A 23,938-nucleotide genomic window follows, 5' to 3' on the forward strand; every position below is an offset into this window, starting at 1 on the left:
AAATTTTCCAAAAATTTTTTTTGTTATTTTCCCTTAAAACTATTTAGCATCCTATGCCTTTTTTACTAGATTGTGTATGGTTTAGTTACTTGCTTAGTTTTAAGTCCATAATATACATATCTAAACTTAAATATACAGAATGACACACTCATCAGTACAAACATATTTTTATGTGTATTATTAAGTTATTTACAAATAACGACAAAAAAACTAAATTTTATTTTGAAAAAATAGATTTTGTTGAAAAATTCTATTCCATTTAATTATATAAAATAGAAATATAACATAAATCTAAATATACAAAAATATATTTTTTTTTTTATTGCATTTTATTTACAAAAATGATTCTTAATTAGGTAATGTATTTTTCTTTGATTGTAAACATGTAATATTTAAAGTTCTTATACTGGATAATAAGGATAAAGGTACTCAATAGAACATAAATTTAATTTAATTATTTAAAAAAAAAAAGTAAAATATGGACTACATATTTCATTAAATAAAACTTTTTCTTGAAAAGAAAGTTTCATTGACACCCGAAATAGTCATCATCACATCATTGCGGTACAGGAAACATCGCCGTAACAACCGCTTCAAATTTTGCTTTATAATAGTTTTTTTGAATCACACCATTTTTTGAATTGTAAAAAATACAATATCTGTTCACTAGGCCTTCTATGGATTGTAATACTAAAAAATTTATTTGAAATAGATTAGTTGAAAATTTACCAAAATAATATCTTAAGAATCGTTTATATACAAATAATATGAACGTAAGGCTTTATCTCAAACTTTGTATTATTGTATTCAATACTTCGTCCGAGCAATAATTCTGGGATCACAGGTAAAGTCAATCACTACATTATTCCGTGGCCAATACTGATTCAAATTATTTGTATATATTTGATTATTACTTGAAAAATATAAATACAAATTATAACAGAACCCAGTTATAATGTTGCAATAAATCATATCATCACAATATGTACAGTGGATTCCGCTTAATGTGGGCACGTTGGGACCAACTCTGTTTTCCCACATTAGGGGTTGCTCATAAAAACCGCAATTGTTTTAAAAAAATATTTAATAAAATATTCAAGTGAAACTACCTCTAAAAGTTGATCGGGGGTTATTTTGGGCTCAAAATTAGTTTATGATATATTTCAATAAATATTATACTTAAAAATCTATACTTATTTTTAAAATATTCCGGACAAAAAGTACTACAAGATAGTATTTTTGTTTACCTAAGATTTTTCATCCGAAGTTCACAATTTTACCGCAAGGTAGATGTACCTTACATCAAAACTATTCGCCTTTTTGTGTCGAAACTGGCGGTGTATGTAGTAACGTTGTAACATTGTTTTCAACAATAGAAACTACGAAAAACTTATTTGTGCCGTTTTTCTACAATATACAGAAAAGGGTTTTACGGTTTAAATGGTAATGCTTTTTATTACTTTCGATAAACACAATCTCATAGATAGGTATGACGAAACCCGATAAAATTAGTCGTTTTTAAATACATATGTGTATATTCTAACACTATGATAAAATAAAAATTGCCTATATAAACTGAATCGAGTGTCCATATTTTTAACTTTGTTAATATACATTTTTATTGGGACCAGACCATTTTGCACATATTAAGCGGATGCCCATATTAACCTGTGGGCACCGGTTATCCACTATACTACATTTAGCCATAGGTAATATTTTGGTTGTAACAGTTTATAATGCTACACAATTATACATACATGGTTCATTTTTTATAGAATTGATATTAGCTTTGTAATCCTCTGCCATAGCTGTTAAAAATAAAAAAAGTTATGATAATTATCTAAGTATTTAATGGTATAAATATTGTATATAAGTATACAACTAAACAAATATCTGGAAAATTGATATACGGGATAATAGCAACAAATAAATATCTAGATATAAAAAGGAGGTGATATAATTGAAGTTTGTCCATATAAAAATAACAACATAATCACATATTTTACAATTATACCAATACCACTATTCAAAACTATATAGTTGATTGCATTTTTAGACTTTATTATTATAAATTTAAACAATTACACCGTAATACGCATACTTAATTGATCAATCATACATTTTAATCCATATTATTTACATGATCTTTACGAAATAAAAAACCTAAACTTCCATATAAATCTTGCCTATGTATTTACCTGCAGTCAATGACAATACATATAAGGATTCCTATACATAGCATAGTTTTCCAAATATTATAACTCTTATTGAGATTAGCATTTTTCAATGTATTCCTATAAATATCATTAAAAATGATTCCTACAGTCAAAAATCTAAAACATGTAATTCAATATCGCAAAAAAGTTATTTTATAGGCTTATTAAAATTAATTTAAAAAAAATAGATGCAATCTATCTCTATAAGTAAATATTGACAATCATTATTTTAAAAACACTTTTGCAGTTGAAAAATTATAAAATGTGAAATCTTTATATCCGGGGCTTGATTGTGAATAGAATACGAAGTTTCTCAGAAATAATTTGAATAATTATCTTGATAATATTTTTTCCAACTGATTGACACGTACGTTAATAACAATAATATTAATGTACAATATCATATAATAAATATGAGTATAATAAATACATGTATACATAACACAACAAATGATGATATAATTGCGAATAAAAATTTAACCAACCTACCATAAAACTCATAGTATAATAAATTTACGAATAGTAATATTAAAAACAATATACTTAGTAATAGGCTGACAGATCGCCAAAGATCACAAAAGATTTTTGTATGTCATTGATTTGATATTTAACGCTATACCATCATTGTGACTCACTCAAGTAAATATATTTTATAATTAAACAATTACAATTTAAACATGAGTGTTTGTGAGATGATTTATTTATACAAATCAAAATATTCTGCTATTTAATAGAATTTATTTTATATTTTACATACGTTTTAAATAGATGAAATAAATTCAAAATTCAAATGCATATTATTTTTTAGATATATCAAAGTACAAAACGCACTTTAATAGTTATAACTTATAAAATATATATTTTATACACACTTAAATTAAAAACGTACGTACCCCATACTACTCCAACTAGAAAAGAAAAATTATAAACTGTCATTTTAATGTGATATTATAATATGTGTGTGATTCTAACATAAATCAAGTATAGAAAATAAACGAAATGTACACACACACACACTTTTAAAATGTTCTGTATAATACTAATTGTAAAGATTCATAATCATTATAAAAGTTATATCACACATATTTCATAAATTTAGCTAGAAATATCCATATATGTTTTAAGTTTATAAATAGATATTACACTTACTTGTAAACTCTAGGAATAAAATCAATAACATACTAATTAATACATTGTGTTAATATAATATGTATATATTAATATATTTATAACATATTATATATTATATATTTAATAATATAGACAATTTAAATATAATTATGTTCTAGTTTAAGATCAAAGTTGCAATCTATTTTTTAAATTATTTGTTAAAAAATATAACTAAATACGCACGTTGTATTTCTGTAATAATATATAAAAAGTAATATATAATTGTTACAAAATATTTATGATTTTTCTATTATAAGGTAAATTATTACTATTGTATTAATAATAATGTATAAAAATCGAGGTCATCAATATTAATACAATTCATGAACTATAAAAATTTCATAATATTCAGTAATTCCGTAGGAAAGTTACTTAAACTTCAAACTTTATAATATCTTCTTTTAAATTAAATACAGAATACACAAATATTAATTAGTAATTAAGAAGTTCTACGGTAGAAATATTTGGTTTTTAATAATTTTTTTTCAATCAGTGAGAACATTTTTAAACAGCATATATTTGTATGTTTCCAGAGAAGCATGCAAATTTGGTAATGCAGCAATTCAAAATATTGAACCGTCAAATAAATATTAAAATATATTACATAATGAATATATAAAAATAATTTTTGGTAATCTCTGATTTATTTAACCATTTTAATATTATAATTTAGAACCAAACAGTTCTAATTAAGATCATAATTAAAAAATAACGGTATTTAGGTGTAAACAGTGATTTGGTGAACTAATTAAATAATAAATATTGATTTGAAAATTATTACTGGCTGCAGGTAGTCCTGAAAAAAAGTTATTATACATTTTAATAATAAATTTATATTAAATATATAGAATGAATTAAGGTGTTTTATAAATTATCGTAATTTAAAAATATTTAGTATGAGATAATTTTTAAAATTTAGCGATTTATTAGTTTTAATTAATCGGTACAGTTTAATTTATAAATTATAGCTACATAATATTTTATCGGTATCAGTGCTGAATGATAAAAGAGTAAACCGATGATTCGGTGTACCGTAATGTATTTATCAGAATATTGAGAAAGAAGCATTTTTACTATTTCAATCAATGAAATAAAAACCACATAATATTTTCTCATATCAAATAAAACATTGTAGGCCATATGTCTTGCAAAATATCATAAATTTATACGAAAAAAAAAAATATAATAACACATACCTGGGGCAACTGCAGGCAATAATTTTTAAGTTAATTTTTAATATGTACAAAATATATACTTTATACAGAGTTGTTATTTTATTGAAAAATAAACATTTTATAAAATGTATTATAGTTTTTTAAAATATTTTTTTACATAATTTTCTTTTGAAATACATGATCTAAAAATTAAATTTTTGGAATTACAGCAGTCATATTTAATCTTATATTTTGGAGAGATACACTATTTGGAGTATTTCGATGCATCAAAATAGATAATCGAGCGAGTATTTGTTGAGTAGAGTGAAATGGTACAGGATACATTGTAAAATATTGTTCTATTACTCTGCAAACTTTAATTTGAAATACATAATGTACCGGAGCTCAAAACTTAATGCGTTTGCATATTTTATTGGGATATAGGTAGGAGAAATAGTATTCGATACTTATTTATTTTTCGATAAAAATATTTCAAATTTCAAATTTTTTATCGCATATTTTAGGTTTTATTTTCTTCGTATCATAATAAAATATGTATATGAAAATAGGTTTAATCTTTTTTATTACTGCATATTATATAATTTTTAAATTTAATTAATAAGATAAACGAAATCATAATATGATATAATTTATAATTTACTCGTCTGAAAATCGATTTTAAAGTATCAAAAGACAGTTGAAATAAAACTTATTAATAATATGTTGTTTTATTCTCTGGAAATTATGTAAAAAAATATTTTCTAAAACAATATTGTACATACGAAAAAAATTATAAAATACTAATAATATTTACTTACAACTCATTTTTGCTAAAAAAATATAATTTAAATATTGTTAATAATAATGAATGATATGTATAAGGATTTATGAATTAGCTAAATTTCAAAATATTCAGTTATTCCTTAGTAGAGATACATTCACTGCAGACTGAGTGGAGACAATAATATGTTTAAATTTTACTATGAGAGATGAATTTATTGATGTTACAACAATGTGTACGTTCTTTATTGATTATACTATTTTTTGTATCTATCAACTGTTACACAAAGAATTATTTTAATATTCAATAATTTGAAAATGTATAAAAGGTTCCATTTAATTTTTTCATACAGTTATTAAGACACAAATTCTAGCATAAATTAAAAAAATTGTTATGAATTTTATAACCTGCTGATTTTAATATTGTAGTTTAAAATATAACAGTTCTATTTATTTTAAATAATTGCATATTGGATAACAAAAAAAATCAGCTTTGTCGAAAATTGATATTGCGTAAATATTTTTATTTATCCACTTCATGTTTAATACAGTGAAACCTATATAAAGCGGACAATTGGTTTATATTGAAATATTAATTTATTATTTATTTTATAATATACAATATTTATGTAGTAAAAAGGTGAGTATAAAAATATTTTATGATTATGCACAATTAAAAAAATCAGTAATCTCTTTTTGTGTACATTTTATCTGCTCTTCATAATGAATTTGCAAATTGACTACCATTAAAAATGTGATCTCATCTTCTTACCTAACACATAACCGAACCAATTGTCATTTTTCAAATAGGAAAACCATTAAGATAAGATTATATATAAAAAAAAAGGTATAAAATAAAAATATAGTATTTTTATTACTTAAACATTTTCGATATGTACATGTAATATTGTGTTAATTGATGGGAGGTCATTTTTAATTTTAGTACCAATTTGTAGTGTCCACGTCTACTATTAGGAGTGTCCACTATTAAAAGGTTAAATTTTCTAATATAAACATACAGTTTTGCGGGGAATTTAAAAGTGTCCACTATGAAGAAGGGTTCACTATTGAGAGGTTTCACTGTAATACAAAGTATTTAAAAAAATAAAACTTATTAAGAAATTTAAACAGATACGTCCGAATGGACCGACTGTATCGGTAATTAAAAAGGCGTACGTCTAGTTTTTATTTATTTTTTAAAATTAGGCGAAAGTAGCGTCGCTATCGCGTCGGCCGGGCTTATGCAAGTGAGCCGATGAGGGCGATAATTCTCGGGTGTGTCCGGATGAATTTGTCCGATCCAATTTACAAATGTGGGCTTTAAGAAAGGGACACAATTGAAAGGCATGGAGTTGATCACCGGCAGCGCGTAGCTTAAGCAAGCGGCTACTTGACCGGCGAACCGAACTCGGCAGACGGCGCAACATATATCGATTACTTAGACCGTTTTATATCGTAGGACGACTGTTCCGTTACAAAATATGTTGTTTTATTCACTAGAAACTATGTAATAAACAATTTCTACAACAAAATTATACATACAAATTAAATTTATTAAGAAAATACTAATAATATTTACGTACCTTTAATAATATTGCCTAATAAAAAGTAATTACAATTGCAAATGAGTTATCAATAATAAAATAACTATTAAGAATAATTAAGATTTATGAATTATCTAAAATTTTCAAATATTCAGTTATTTCTTAGTAGAGCTACATTCACTTCAAACTGGGTGGAGTCAATATTCTTGTATAGCAATCCGAGCGATGAATATATTGATATAGGAACGATGTGTAAGTTTTTTATTTATTATATTGTTTTTTTGTAATTCTAATTAATAAATTAAATTAAATTAAAATAACACGTACCATTGAAATCTGCAGACAATAATTTTTGGTTAATTTTTAATATGTAAAAAATATATACTTTGTACTCAATAATTATTTTATTAAAAAACAATTATAATTTAAATTGTATTAAACTTTATAAAACTTTTTTTGTTTTGTTTAGGTATATAATTTTTTGTGAAAGTAACATATTTAAGTTATATTTTTTAAATAACAATGTAATATTTTAATATTATATTCTGAAGCAGAATATTTTTCAGGGTATTTCGATAAATCGAAATTGATTACTGGACGTGAATTCGATGAGTAGAGTGAAGTAGTACATGATAACCTGTAAATTGTTGGTCTACTACTTAGCAGACATCATTTTAAAATGCATATTATTACCATCTGATAAGATGATCAAGATTAATGGTGTTGTAGGGTGCACAAAATGCAAACTTAAAAAATTACAATCAGTGAGAGCAAAAAGAATATGAATATTATACAAAATATATGACTTTTTAAATATCGTGAAGATAAACAAATACGCACGTACCTATAGCGTCCGAGAAGCCCAATTCGAAACAAATCGATATCGAGATTACAATGATAATAATTTCAACAAGACTACCTAATAGTTAAGTTCAAATTTTTAAATATTTAGTTATTTCTTAGTAGAGCTACATTCACTTCAAACTGAGTGGAGACAATATTCTTGTATAGCAATCCGAGCGATGAATATATTGACATAGGAACGATGTGAAAGTTTTTTATTTACTATATTGTTTTTTTTGTGTCTAAAATCACTTTTTATTATATTATATAAAAAATGTTATATTTATAAGTTTGTGACTAGTTTCTATTTGAAAATTGGGTCGGTAAAGTCGCTTGTCGGTACATTATAGAAAACGGTTATGGAAAGACAAAAAACGATTTTCTTATTTTTTTGTAGTTTAATAACGAATAACCATACGTTTTACTAAATATTTATAATAGAATTTCCTATAAATGATAATATTTTCAATAAAAAAAATCCTTTAAAATATTAACATACAAATAAACTGTTATATATTGTTTTAAGTAATTATGATTTTAAATATTTCTGTTGAAAAATATTATTATATCAGTCAAAAATTTAAAAACGTATCAAAAGTCCGTTTTAATTTTTTTATACTGCTATTCAGAAATCAGTTCGATCATAAATATAAAAAAAAAGTTATGAAGTTTATAACTTCCCGATATTAATATTGTAGTTTAAAATCGAATACTCCTTTTTAGATCAAATGATTTCATGTTGAATGACAAAAAAAATTAGCGTTGTTAAAAATTGACGTTGTGTAAATATTCTCATTTATCCATTGTTGTTTCATTAATTTTAACTACAAACTTTACTGGCTAGATAACTGCATGTAGTAAATAAAATAGGACAGAACAAATTATCTAAAGGTAAACAAATTACTGCAAATTCATATCATTTTTTAAAAGTACACGATTAATTCTAATTAATAAATAAAATAAAATAAAAATAACACGTACCTCGGACATCTGCAGACAATAATTTTTGGTTAATTTTTAATATGTAAAAAATATATATTTTGTACTGAATAATTATTTAATTAAAAAACAATCATTATTTAAAATGTATTAAACTTTATAAACCTTTTTTTTTTTTTTGTTTAGGTACATCATTTTTTGTGAAAATAACATATTTAAGTTATATTTTTTATATAACGATATAATATTTTAATATTATATTCTGAAGCAGAAAATTTTTCAGGGTATTTCGATAAATCGAAATTGATTACTGGACGTGTATTCGATGAGTAGAGTGAAGTAGTACATGATAACTTGTAAAATGTTGGTCTACTACTTAGCAGACATCATTTTAAAATGCATATTATTACCATCTGATATGATGATCAAGATTGATGGTGTTGTATGGTTCACAACATGCGAACTTTAAAAATTACAATCAGTGAGAGCAAAAAGAATATGAATATTATACAAAATATACGACTTTTTAAATATCGTGAAGATAAACAAATATGCACGTGCCTATAGCGTCCGAGAAGAGCAATTCAAAACAAATCGATATCGAGATCACAATGATAATAATTTCAACAAGACTACCTAATAGTTAATTTAAAATTTTATAAATTGGTTTCTTCGTTTAGCCTATACAAAAAAAAAAACTGGATTTAAAAAAAAATCAAATTCACAATTTTTTTTTTTAAGCACACCCATTTTGTTAATGTACATTTGAAATTTTATAAAAAAAAAATAGAATAATACTAATAATATTAAATTTACGTACCACTAACCAGATCTAAAAAAATTTAATAATAATCAATATATTAATTAGTTATAATAACCAATAACTTTTGAAATGTATTAAAAATTATGATTTATTATCGTTTCAAAATATTCTGTAATTTTATATAGCAAATCTGATCAAACTTCACACAATAATATTTTTTTTTAAATTAAAAAAAAAAATGTCAGTTAAGAATCAATAAGTTCTACGGTGGAGTCATTTGCTTGTTAAATTATTATTTTTTGCTTGGTTAGAACTTTTTAAATGTATATTTCTAGAGAAATAAGATCTGGTATTTCAATAATTAATAATTTTATATTGAACTCTTTAAAAGGATTTCGTTATTTACATAATGAATATAAGGTATTTCTAATATATTTTACTATGTAGATAATACCTAAAGGAATTGACACTGTGGTTATTAGAACCAAAAAATTATAATTAGATTACAATAATATAATAGCTGAGTTAAATATCAATTAAAAAAATACACATGTACATACTTAGGTTATCTACAAAAATAACGTAATATAATTGTTAGCGATGATGTAATAAATGAAAAAAACAATAAACTTAAAATGTACATAATAGATAAGACAAGATGTTTTATAAATATATTATCTACCGAATTTTAATTGTGTATATGGTTTTAATAATTTTTTTTTACTCTTAATATATTAAAAAAGTTCAAAAGGGTATTGTCCAACTAAGAAATTCATGATTTTGATCTTTTATTATAAGTAAGTACCATATTCCTACTGGATGCAATTCATTTTACTACAGTTCTATTATGTATCAGTTTCCAATGTGGTAGTATTGCGTTACTGGCCATAAACTCTACTCCATATTTGTGTCTACCATTTTCCAATTCATTATAGAAATTCATGCGATTCTCAGATTACCGTATAGTTATCGTAGTACTACAACAGGGAATATGTACTTTCGTATTTAGTCTGTAACACTTTCATAGCACCCTATTTAAATAAATGTCTAGTATTACATATACAGTATTTAATAAATTAACAATATTGAACCAGAAAAATTACTAAATATTACATTATTAACTAAAAAAATATATTATATAACTCTTTGCTGACTTAAACACATTTTAATATATATATATAACTTATTTGAATTAGCATTGTACTTTAGAACCAAACAGATTTATTTAGATCCGGTGATTTATTGTTTTCTAAGATCATTTATCATTTTTTTCGAGAACTAGCGTTACGTAAATATCCCAATGTCTTCGTCGTTGTAAGGTTAAATTTCATCCCAAATTATTTCAGCTAAAATCAATGTAATAAACTTCAGCAATTTTATAAAAAAAAAAATCCCAGAATGTTGCAGTTAGAAGAATTTTTCTGTACCGAAAAATAAAATATAAAACACACATTTTTCAAAACGATTCACTTATATTCTAAATTTTTAGGCCTTGTTCAAGTGAAATATCTTTATTATATACAAAATAAAGAAATAATACTTACATCGCCTATCTGAGGACAATAATATTTAAGATAATTTTTAATGTGTACAAATATAATATTATATTCTACAGACAATGTAGTCCTGCCCAGTCATGTGACCCATAACTTATACATAAATAATCCTGTTGGAGGTAGATTATGTTGAGCCACTGATAACCAGTTTTGTTGACATAATGGATAGATTTATCTAGATTCTAGAATATTGAGACTTTTAGATAGATTCTTATTTATTTTTATTAAATCAATGATATCATTTTTAAAAATTTAAATTAAAATGTATTAATTAATAATTAATAATTTTGTGCCTTTTATTTTAAGTAAACATCTGTTATTATAATTATAATTTAAAAGCTTTTCTATGTTTTAATTCTTATAAATATATCTTCATTGTAAAAATCACGTAATGATATTCATCAAGAGAAAAAAAAATGGAAAAACAAAAAATAAATATTTACCAATCTCATCTAAAAAAATTAAGTATAAAGTTAATATCAAAGTATTAATAAAATTGTAATATTATATAAAACTAAATTTACAATAGTGTTCAAAATGAAGAACTAAATTCTGAACGTTAAAAAAATACATACCAAATACCACTAAAAAAAAAAAAGTTTATGGATATATTAAAATGATTTAAGCAATTCGAAATAGTGAAATTACTATTTTGAACTTTAAAATATAAAAATGGCTCAAGACCAGCATATCTGTTTTTTAAATTTATGTAGTTTACTGTTTTTGATAAGTGATTATTATTTATAAAATTTCTAACGAGAAACGTATCAAATAAAAATATTTATATAATATATTATTTATATAATGCGCAATGCAATGATTTATAACAAAGAAATTACGCACCAAATAATTCAGCTAAATAAAATAAAAACATAATGTAGGTATGATTAATTCATTTTTATGGTTAATATAATTTATTGAAATAAACCTTATTAAACAATATTATTGAAATTTAACTTACGTGATAAATCTATTAAAAAAAATTAAAATATTTTATTATCAATACCATAATAACATAATAAAAATATAACTTATCATAATATACATTATAGTTATAATATATAATATCGAATAGAAACATGCCATCTAGCAGAGATAGTATTAAAAATATATTATTTTATTGATGAATTAAATACATAAGATGCAATAAACGGGTGACACAAAAAATTCGGATTTTGTAACAACTTTATCTACGGTATGTCAAATACTAAGACTTATGGAAACACGCCACTACAAAGTGACACGTATATATATATATATATATACAGGGTGCTTCTTTTATCATAAAAACTCATTATTTCAAAAAGTATTCATGTTTTGAAAATATTTTTTTATATAGTTTCAAATTGTTAAAAAAAAATACGTTTTTATTAAAAAATTATATTTTTAAATATTTTTACCCTTATAATTTTTTAAGTTTTTTACTTTTTTGAATGACAACATAGTGTTTAAATTTCATATTCCAAAGCAGAAAAATTTTCTGAGTATTTTGATACACAAAATTTAAATTTAGTGTGAGTAGTTTATGAGTTATACTTATTTAATGATTATTTGTGTGGAGTGTTGTGGTACGGGGTTACCCCGCAAAATGTTTATCCACTACTCCGATTGTCTAAACTTTAAATAAGTATAACTCATAAACTACTCACCCTAAATTCAAATTTTATGTATCAAAATATTCAGAAAATTCTTCTTCTTTGGAATATGAAATTAAAACATTATGTTGTCATTCAAAAAAGTAAAAAACTTAAAAAATTATAAGGATAAAAAATATTTAAAAATATAAATTTTTAATAAAAACGTTGTCTTTTAACAACTTGAAACTATGTAAAAAAATATTTTCAAAAACATTAATACTTTTTGAAATAATGAGTATTATTTTATAAAAGAATCATCCTGTATATTATATTGCCAATATGGACTGTCTATGTACAGAATCTAATTGACACTATAAATTATAATACACCAATCCCAATCAAAGATATAAATGTAGACGAGAAGTGATAAAAATATTTACTAAACAATAATACAATATATAAATATGAGATGGAATATAAAACTATTTTTTGCTGCGTTAATCGGTAATCCTTTTCCTTCATCTGAATTTATGTACTAGATATTCTCAAGATTTTTAACCGTCACGTATCGAGGTCAAATGACAATAACTTTATTTAAAATTTCTATTTCAATTTCAGTTACGAATGCAAGATATACATCACAACAGTAGCACTTAATACTCTCAATTTATAATTAAAATCAATAAATCAAAGTATAAAAATTTTAAAAATTTACTTGGCCTTTCTTCATCACCTATAAAAAAAAATATATAATTTCTTATTAATAGAAACATTCTATTACACCAGTATTTTTTTATGAATGATTATATTAAATAAATTTAAACTAATTAGACACGTCGATATAAAATGTATATGAAAAACAAATACTCACTAAATGCAGCATCTATAAAATTAAAGAGTCATGTATAACTTTTAAAATAATTATTACTAATAGTGAAAATAAATTAACGTTATACCGTTATAAGAGTATACAACTATAAAAAGTGTGTCGACATCAAAAATATAGACCCAAACCGAACTATATCAGAACATTTTAACATATCATGTCAAATATTTCTCGAATTAATTATTTTGAATATTTTTGAATTTCAAAAGCTCATAAAAATTATTTATGTTATTCAGTTGATTTTTATTTTATATAAACTTGTAGGTATAAACAGAATTTCTCATCTAATTCTAATTACAACATTGTATTTTGTGTTATCACCGAAAATACAAGTTTTTAAGAGTTCCAAGTTTAAATGCCTAGAAAAAAATATTGTCACTAAATAATGTTGATCTTTTTTAATTCATAAATTAATCACTCGTTTGAATCTTGTATTCAGTTTTTTAGGAGGTACAAACTAAATCCAATCTGCTATAAAAATACTCCCAAATTTATATCTTACAACCAAACACACATTCTTGTAAAATAGCAATAATGCAAATACGTTGAATTTAAAATTAATAAACAAGCATAAAATAACAGCGTATTGATTAAAAATGAAAAGGCAATAGAAAAAACTATAGAAAACATTTCTTTTGTTTATTATTTTTTGCGTTAGAAATTTGTATGGAATTTGAACTATGCTGGAATGGATTAATTATAAATTTTCACTCTATTTTTCTATTCGATATAAATTCGATTTTTATAATTTAAACTAGATTCGTCTTTTAAACTCAAACTAAACGCCTTAATTTCAAACCGATTTTCGGACATTGAATAGTTCTATTCACTTCTAATGACTATCATACATGTTTGTTACCAATAGTCAAAGAATAATGTTGTAGTAAATGTCAACAATTTTAAACTCTCTAAGTAATGTAGATTATGATGTGGCTTTATATAAATTAAAAATCGAAAATAGTTTATGGTTAAAAACATTATTTTAATTAACTATGAAAAATTACACACATTATATTAATATTTAATTAAAAAGTGTCATGAAATCTGAAACGGTTTAAAGACTACTTGTTCGTTATTTGTCACAGTTGATGAATTTAATATTTATTAGCTTAAATAGTAAAGTTACGATTAAAAACAGAAAACTCTAAAATATGTATAACATTTTATTTTTAAAAATTTTTGTCGATTTATATTTTCTCAAATTCGGTAATCTACTTCATCGATAAATTTTAAAACTTACAATCTTTTAACCGTTACAGAATTACAAAAATCCTATTTAACTTGTTGAATAAATAAAACTTAATTAAAAAAAGAGAAAAAATCACAGACAATACATACTTATAGTGTCTAAAAAAATACAGATAAAAATTATTATTTTCAACTCTTGAAATATGTGTGCCCCTTCAATACTTTTTTTGTCCAATAATATATGTAAATATTTATTTGAACTCAAACGGCACATTTTTATCATATTATGTCGAAAAAAATTTTATATTCTCGAATCAAATATTTTAAATATTTTTGAATGTCAAAAGCTCATAAAAATAAATTATTTGGTTGATTTTTATATTATATATCTTGTAAAACTTGTAGTTATAAACAGAATTTTTCATCTAATTCTAAAAAATAAATTATATTTTGTGTTATCCTGAAATTAAAAGTTTTTTTAAAGTTCTTAGTTTAAATGCAGAAATAAAAAATTAAGACTAAAACAAGTTTATAATTTTTAATTCAGAAATTAATCACTCGTTTGAATATTGTACTCAGTTTTTTAGGAGGTACAAACTAAATCCAATCTGCTATAAAAATACTCCCAAATTTATATCTTACAACCAAACACACATTCTTGTAAAATAGCAATAATGCAAATACGTTGAATTTAAAATTAATAAACAAGCATAAAATAACAGCGTATTGATTAAAAATGAAAAGGCAATAGAAAAAACTATAGAAAACATTTCTTTTGTTTATTATTTTTTGCGTTAGAAATTTGTATGGAATTTGAACTATGCTGGAATGGATTAATTATAAATTTTCACTCTATTTTTCTATTCGATATAAATTCGATTTTTATAATTTAAACTAGATTCGTCTTTTAAACTCAAACTAAACGCCTTAATTTCAAACCGATTTTCGGACATTGAATAGTTCTATTCACTTCTAATGACTATCATACATGTTTGTTACCAATAGTCAAAGAATAATGTTGTAGTAAATGTCAACAATTTTAAACTCTCTAAGTAATGTAGATTATGATGTGGCTTTATATAAATTAAAAATCGAAAATAGTTTATGGTTAAAAACATTATTTTAATTAACTATGAAAAATTACACACATTATATTAATATTTAATTAAAAAGTGTCATGAAATCTGAAACGGTTTAAAGACTACTTGTTCGTTATTTGTCACAGTTGATGAATTTAATATTTATTAGCTTAAATAGTAAAGTTACGATTAAAAACAGAAAACTCTAAAATATGTATAACATTTTATTTTTAAAAATTTTTGTCGATTTATATTTTCTCAAATTCGGTAATCTACTTCATCGATAAATTTTAAAACTTACAATCTTTTAACCGTTACAGAATTACAAAAATCCTATTTAACTTGTTGAATAAATAAAACTTAATTAAAAAAAGAGAAAAAATCACAGACAATACATACTTATAGTGTCTAAAAAAATACAGATAAAAATTATTATTTTCAACTCTTGAAATATGTGTGCCCCTTCAATACTTTTTTTGTCCAATAATATATGTAAATATTTATTTGAACTCAAACGGCACATTTTTATCATATTATGTCGAAAAAAATTTTATATTCTCGAATCAAATATTTTAAATATTTTTGAATGTCAAAAGCTCATAAAAATAAATTATTTGGTTGATTTTTATATTATATATCTTGTAAAACTTGTAGTTATAAACAGAATTTTTCATCTAATTCTAAAAAATAAATTATATTTTGTGTTATCCTGAAATTAAAAGTTTTTTTAAAGTTCTTAGTTTAAATGCAGAAATAAAAAATTAAGACTAAAACAAGTTTATAATTTTTAATTCAGAAATTAATCACTCGTTTGAATATTGTACTCAGTTTTTTAGGAGGTACAAACTAAATCCAATCTGCTATAAAAATACTCCCAAATTTATATCTTACAACCAAACACACATTCTTGTAAAATAGCAATAATGCAAATACGTTGAATTTAAAATTAATAAACAAGCATAAAATAACAGCGTATTGATTAAAAATGAAAAGGCAATAGAAAAAACTATAGAAAACATTTCTTTTGTTTATTATTTTTTGCGTTAGAAATTTGTATGGAATTTGAACTATGCTGGAATGGATTAATTATAAATTTTCACTCTATTTTTCTATTCGATATAAATTCGATTTTTATAATTTAAACTAGATTCGTCTTTTAAACTCAAACTAAACGCCTTAATTTCAAACCGATTTTCGGACATTGAATAGTTCTATTCACTTCTAATGACTATCATACATGTTTGTTACCAATAGTCAAAGAATAATGTTGTAGTAAATGTCAACAATTTTAAACTCTCTAAGTAATGTAGATTATGATGTGGCTTTATATAAATTAAAAATCGAAAATAGTTTATGGTTAAAAACATTATTTTAATTAACTATGAAAAATTACACACATTATATTAATATTTAATTAAAAAGTGTCATGAAATCTGAAACGGTTTAAAGACTACTTGTTCGTTATTTGTCACAGTTGATGAATTTAATATTTATTAGCTTAAATAGTAAAGTTACGATTAAAAACAGAAAACTCTAAAATATGTATAACATTTTATTTTTAAAAATTTTTGTCGATTTATATTTTCTCAAATTCGGTAATCTACTTCATCGATAAATCTTAAAACTTACAATCTTTAAACCATTACAGAATTACAAAAATCCTATTTAACTTGTTGAATAAATAAAACTTAATTAAAAAAAGAGAAAAAATCACAGACAATACATACCTATAGTGTCTAAAAAAATACAGATAAAAATTATTATTTTCAACTCTTGAAATATGTGTGCCCCTTCAATACTTTTTTTGTCCAATAATATATGCAAATATTTATTTGAACTCAAACGGCACATTTTTATCATATTATGTCGAAAAAAAATTTTATATTCTCGAATCAAATATTTTAAATATTTTTGAATGTCAAAAGCTCATAAAAATAAATTATTTGGTTGATTTTTATATTATATATCTTGTAAAACTTGTAGTTATAAACAGAATTTTTCATCTAATTCTAAAAAATAAATTATATTTTGTGTTATCCTGAAATTAAAAGTTTTTTTAAAGTTCTTAGTTTAAATGCAGAAATAAAAAATTAAGACTAAAACAAGTTTATAATTTTTAATTCAGAAATTAATCACTCGTTTGAATATTGTACTCAGTTTTTTAGGAGGTACAAACTAAATCCAATCTGCTATAAAAATACTCCCAAATTTATATCTTACAACCAAACACACATTCTTGTAAAATAGCAATAATGCAAATACGTTGAATTTAAAATTAATAAACAAGCATAAAATAACAGCGTATTGATTAAAAATGAAAAGGCAATAGAAAAAACTATAGAAAACATTTCTTTTGTTTATTATTTTTTGCGTTAGAAATTTGTATGGAATTTGAACTATGCTGGAATGGATTAATTATAAATTTTCACTCTATTTTTCTATTCGATATAAATTCGATTTTTATAATTTAAACTAGATTCGTCTTTTAAACTCAAACTAAACGCCTTAATTTCAAACCGATTTTCGGACATTGAATAGTTCTATTCACTTCTAATGACTATCATACATGTTTGTTACCAATAGTCAAAGAATAATGTTGTAGTAAATGTCAACAATTTTAAACTCTCTAAGTAATGTAGATTATGATGTGGCTTTATATAAATTAAAAATCGAAAATAGTTTATGGTTAAAAACATTATTTTAATTAACTATGAAAAATTACACACATTATATTAATATTTAATTAAAAAGTGTCATGAAATCTGAAACGGTTTAAAGACTACTTGTTCGTTATTTGTCACAGTTGATGAATTTAATATTTATTAGCTTAAATAGTAAAGTTACGATTAAAAACAGAAAACTCTAAAATATGTATAACATTTTATTTTTAAAAATTTTTGTCGATTTATATTTTCTCAAATTCGGTAATCTACTTCATCGATAAATCTTAAAACTTACAATCTTTAAACCATTACAGAATTACAAAAATCCTATTTAACTTGTTGAATAAATAAAACTTAATTAAAAAAAGAGAAAAAATCACAGACAATACATACTTATAGTGTCTAAAAAAATACAGATAAAAATTATTATTTTCAACTCTTGAAATATGTGTGCCCCTTCAATACTTTTTTTGTCCAATAATATATGCAAATATTTATTTGAACTCAAACGGCACATTTTTATCATATTATGTCGAAAAAAATTTTTATATTCTCGAATCAAATATTTTAAATATTTTTGAATGTCAAAAGCTCATAAAAATAAATTATTTGGTTGATTTTTATATTATATATCTTGTAAAACTTGTAGTTATAAACAGAATTTTTCATCTAATTCTAAAAAATAAATTATATTTTGTGTTATCCTGAAATTAAAAGTTTTTTTAAAGTTCTTAGTTTAAATGCAGAAATAAAAAATTAAGACTAAAACAAGTTTATAATTTTTAATTCAGAAATTAATCACTCGTTTGAATATTGTACTCAGTTTTTTAGGAGGTACAAACTAAATCCAATCTGCTATAAAAATACTCCCAAATTTATATCTTACAACCAAACACACATTCTTGTAAAATAGCAATAATGCAAATACGTTGAATTTAAAATTAATAAACAAGCATAAAATAACAGCGTATTGATTAAAAATGAAAAGGCAATAGAAAAAACTATAGAAAACATTTCTTTTGTTTATTATTTTTTGCGTTAGAAATTTGTATGGAATTTGAACTATGCTGGAATGGATTAATTATAAATTTTCACTCTATTTTTCTATTCGATATAAATTCGATTTTTATAATTTAAACTAGATTCGTCTTTTAAACTCAAACTAAACGCCTTAATTTCAAACCGATTTTCGGACATTGAATAGTTCTATTCACTTCTAATGACTATCATACATGTTTGTTACCAATAGTCAAAGAATAATGTTGTAGTAAATGTCAACAATTTTAAACTCTCTAAGTAATGTAGATTATGATGTGGCTTTATATAAATTAAAAATCGAAAATAGTTTATGGTTAAAAACATTATTTTAATTAACTATGAAAAATTACACACATTATATTAATATTTAATTAAAAAGTGTCATGAAATCTGAAACGGTTTAAAGACTACTTGTTCGTTATTTGTCACAGTTGATGAATTTAATATTTATTAGCTTAAATAGTAAAGTTACGATTAAAAACAGAAAACTCTAAAATATGTATAACGTTATTTTTAAAAATTTTTGTCGATTTATATTTTCTCAAATTCGGTAATCTACTTCATCGATAAATTTTAAAACTTACAATCTTTAAACCATTACAGAATTACAAAAATCCTATTTAACTTGTTGAATAAATAAAACTTAATTAAAAAAAGAGAAAAAATCACAGACAATACATACCTATAGTGTCTAAAAAAATACAGATAAAAATTATTATTTTCAACTCTGGAAATATGTGTGCCCCTTCAATACTTTTTTTTGTCCAATTATATATGTAAATATTCATTTGAGTCGTGTGATCGGACATTTCAAATAATTACCTTAAAGTCGGGTTGGTGTTTTTCGATGCAAGAGTGAGCGCAACGCCTACTTTCATGTCATAGCATTTCGGAAATTAGCGAAAATATACCGAAATCGATGGTGGGTCATTATTTTCAAATACTATTTTATTATTTTACTTATAATTTAAATATTTAGCCCTTTACAAATTTTTTAACCACTAAATTTTTGAATAAACGTTTTTACATAATTTTTTTTATAAATGCATATAACAACTTTTTTTGGAGAATATTTAAGTAATTTTTACAACATCTCAGCATATATTTTAGGGGATATTTAATAGTTTTTTAGAGCATATAAATCCTAACCCTATAGTCATTAATAACGAAACTGAACTGCTTTATAGAGATTGGTACGAGATATATGCGAATTTATCCATCAAGTAATGATCAATTCTTCCCGAACGATCCCAAGTGACCTTACCCGACGTCTAAAGCGTAGCTGGTGTTGTGAGTTACTAATCGACTTAACACTCTCACCCATATAATGAAGTACTATTATTAAATAGTTTCTTCAATTAAGACAACCAGGCCTTTTTTTTTATCTAAATCCCACCTATTTTGCTTGTTGTAAACAATTTGTATACCAATTGTAAAAACAAAAAAATGTGTTGATCATATTTAATCGGACTGATCTGAGAATGGACTGCAATGATTTCGTTTCATACGCTACCCGTATGCGTGTCCCCTAACTGATTAATCGTAAACGATCGTCAATGAAACTAAATTAATTTCACAAAATCATGGAAATTCACTATGTGGAAATGAAATTATAAGAACGAACCACCATGACGAAAAGACGCATGCTTTAACTACATTTATAAACTCCGTAAAAATTGATCATTTTCCCTTAGCATTTGCTAAATCTATATATACATATAAATATATATATATAAATGTATAAAATAATTTCAACTATGTTAAATTTCCTTCAAAAAAAGATTTAAATAAACTAAATATTACTACATCATACATTAAAATTACTTACTACCTAATCCAGCAATATATACTAGTATATCTGTTAAATTTTAAAAATATTTCAATTCAATATTTATAAAAAAAACTATACTCGAGTATCATGGAAAATTGATTAATAAAACGTTTCAAAAATAATAAATTCACTAATCTTGTTTTAACGATAATTACGATAATAAATATAAAGTGCTGAGCTTACTTTTGATTCATTAATTATCTAGATTCAATTTCCTATCAGAAACTAACCTTACAATTGAACATCAATCACATTTTCAACTTTTTATTTTTTAAAGAAACACATTAGTAAAAACAGAAAACACATCGTTGTAAAATCAATACTTCTCTCTCTCCTTTCTGAATCTAATATACCATACATTATTTTGTCTGTTTTTAGGTTATGCATTTAACTAGTATATACTAAAATACACTTAATTTAAATTATATTTTTTTAGAAATATTTGATTTTTTCGGTATAAACAATAAATGTGTTAAAAAATTAATACGGACAGTAATCAATAAATTGCACACTTTATTCAACATATATTATTAATCTATAAAAATTTAAAAAAAAATTGTCCATTTTATGAATTCGACAAGTTAACTTCAAAATAGAAAATAACGTCAACGAACAACACGATAAATCCGAGAACTATGATTTTGTGAACGTTTCATTTAAGATATCCGTCAGAAGTCTTGACCATCATTGAAGGATACACAATATAATAAATATTATTAACGTTTTAATACTTAATATTAAGACTATTTTAACTTTTAAGTTACCATATGTATACTAATAATAAGTTAAAATATATTACATTTACAAGCAGCTGAAAAAAGTAATAAAATGTGTAGTACAGATGATAATAATATACATTTTTTCACATAAGACTAGAAATAATTCAACTATCTATCCGATTAATATGAATAAACTTGTTTGACTTAAGTCAGATTCAATAACATTTTGATGTGTCAAACATAATTTGTATATAATACAATAATAGAAAAAAACTTAATTATAAGCAAAAAAAAAAAAATTATTATACACAAAGACATTTTAGCATACCAGCATCATCCGGTACAAAATAATCTATAATAGCTCTATTCATTTCTAAAATTACAAGAATTTATATAAGTTATGTACATATATAATTATTATTATTAAATATCGATAAATATGAACATACCAATAAGATCCATGCGAATTAATTTAAAGCGATATGATTCTCGAAAAGCAGTTGTTGGAATAACCAAAATTGCGAGAACCACAACTGTAATAGTTATAAAAAAATGCTTAGTAAAATGCATTTCAATTATTTGGTACGCACAACGAATATAAATTATGTGAACACTTTAAAAAATGAATTGATAATAAAAATAATTCTCAAGTTATTTTATAACTGATTCCTTCATAACCCACCACGCAATACAAAATAAATAAACAATTTACAAATATTTAACAACAAATATGCTATTACGCCAACAACTATTCTTTATTTCTTATTAATTGTTGATATTATATTGCGTAAATGTTATATTAACCTAGTTTCGACGAATTTATCGTTGTTGTGTCGTTACAAAAGTTACAACAATCGATTGTTTGTATAATTATTACAATATGGTATTCTTAATATAATTTTTAAATCATACTATTTCGTTTTGCTAGTAAATTCATATGTATATTTTTTATGTGAACAAAATTTAATATATTTATAGTATGTATTCACATGTTATACAATAAATAAATTTGATGAGATTTGACTAACAGAAGGGAGAATTCACCCAATGAAGGCATACCGGGGAAAGTGAAGTTAATGAGTTTTGTCCCAACAAAATTTTTCGTACACTATTTTTGTTCCAATGATAAAGTGTGGTACACGAATTGTGTCCCCCAACTGTTTTATGATGTTTTACACATTAAATTGCATGCAAATAAATTCAAAATCAATATTTTATACAAGAATAAAATATGTATAAAATGTATAAAAAAGGTATTATTTAAGTTCTTGTCTACATGAATATTTCATATTAACACTTTCAGACCCAAAAAAGGTATTGAGGAGGAAATAAAATATTTTTATATAATAAACTGACTATACCTATAACACAGTTTGTCTATCAGATTAGTTTTTTTTTAATCTATTAAATTAACTAAGTGTAACCATAGAAAAATTAAGGTACTCAATTCTTGTAATTCGAAAAAAAAAAGGACATAATAATTCAGTATTTGAGACACTACTCGTCTGAAGCCATTTAAAGCTTAATACAATACGCCCTTTACTTGTAGAATTGGACAACAGAAAGATTTTTACAGTAAGAATTAGAATAAATCTAAAATATAAAATTCGAGATATCGACTGTAAATCGTCGTCAAAAAACCTTCCCCAATCCTAGGATTTTCAAAATTTTGAATATTCCGTCTTGGTTATTGTCGCGTTCTACGTCTTTCATCAATACTATTTTCCTCTACGATCCACGATTAATATCTTAATATCTTATTTTTTCGTGTAAATGAAACACTAAGAAACTGTAAAAGCTAATATTTTAGCGTTCTGATAGGTACAGTCTTAGTACTTTTATTGTTTATTATATACATAAATGACCTTCTTTGTTTAGATCTTAACTGCTCTATATTCCGTATCACCGATGACACTCGGGTTCTAATTCAGATTAACTCAATATTATTTAAATGCATTAAGCAACACAATTCTGTCACCTATTAAATATTCG

The 23,938-nt window shown here is 23.4% G+C and overlaps 1 protein-coding gene across 1 annotated transcript; it reads right to left on the bottom strand.

Annotated features, from left to right (window-relative positions):
* Window positions 1–375: 375 nt before the first annotated feature.
* On the bottom strand, window positions 376–22,554 carry LOC132931045 (uncharacterized). Its single transcript, XM_060997241.1, has 3 exons — window positions 22,396–22,554; window positions 1,758–1,808; window positions 376–690 (listed from the first exon to the last, which is right to left on the bottom strand). The coding sequence occupies exons 1-3, from the start codon at window positions 22,514–22,516 to the stop codon at window positions 557–559; spliced, it is 306 nt and encodes a 101-aa protein (XP_060853224.1). The 5' UTR covers window positions 22,517–22,554; the 3' UTR covers window positions 376–556.
* Between the last annotated feature and the right edge of the window lie 1,384 nt (window positions 22,555–23,938).

This window comes from Rhopalosiphum padi, chromosome 4, assembly GCF_020882245.1.
Source record: "Rhopalosiphum padi isolate XX-2018 chromosome 4, ASM2088224v1, whole genome shotgun sequence".
Lineage (NCBI taxonomy): Eukaryota > Metazoa > Arthropoda > Insecta > Hemiptera > Aphididae > Rhopalosiphum > Rhopalosiphum padi.

What these genes read in the sequence shown, in the direction of transcription:
- LOC132931045 (XM_060997241.1), bottom strand. Translation starts at nt 22,516, where the DNA reads ATGCATTTTACTAAGCATTTTTTTATAACTATTACAGTTGTGGTTCTC. An exon ending in AATTCGCATGGATCTTATTG is followed by an intron (nt 1,809 to 22,395) that starts GTATGTTCATAT and finishes TATTTTTAACAG; the next exon opens with CTATGGCAGAGGATTACAAA. An exon ending in TTCTATAAAAAATGAACCAT is followed by an intron (nt 691 to 1,757) that starts GTATGTATAATT and finishes TAAATTTTTTAG; the next exon opens with TATTACAATCCATAGAAGGC.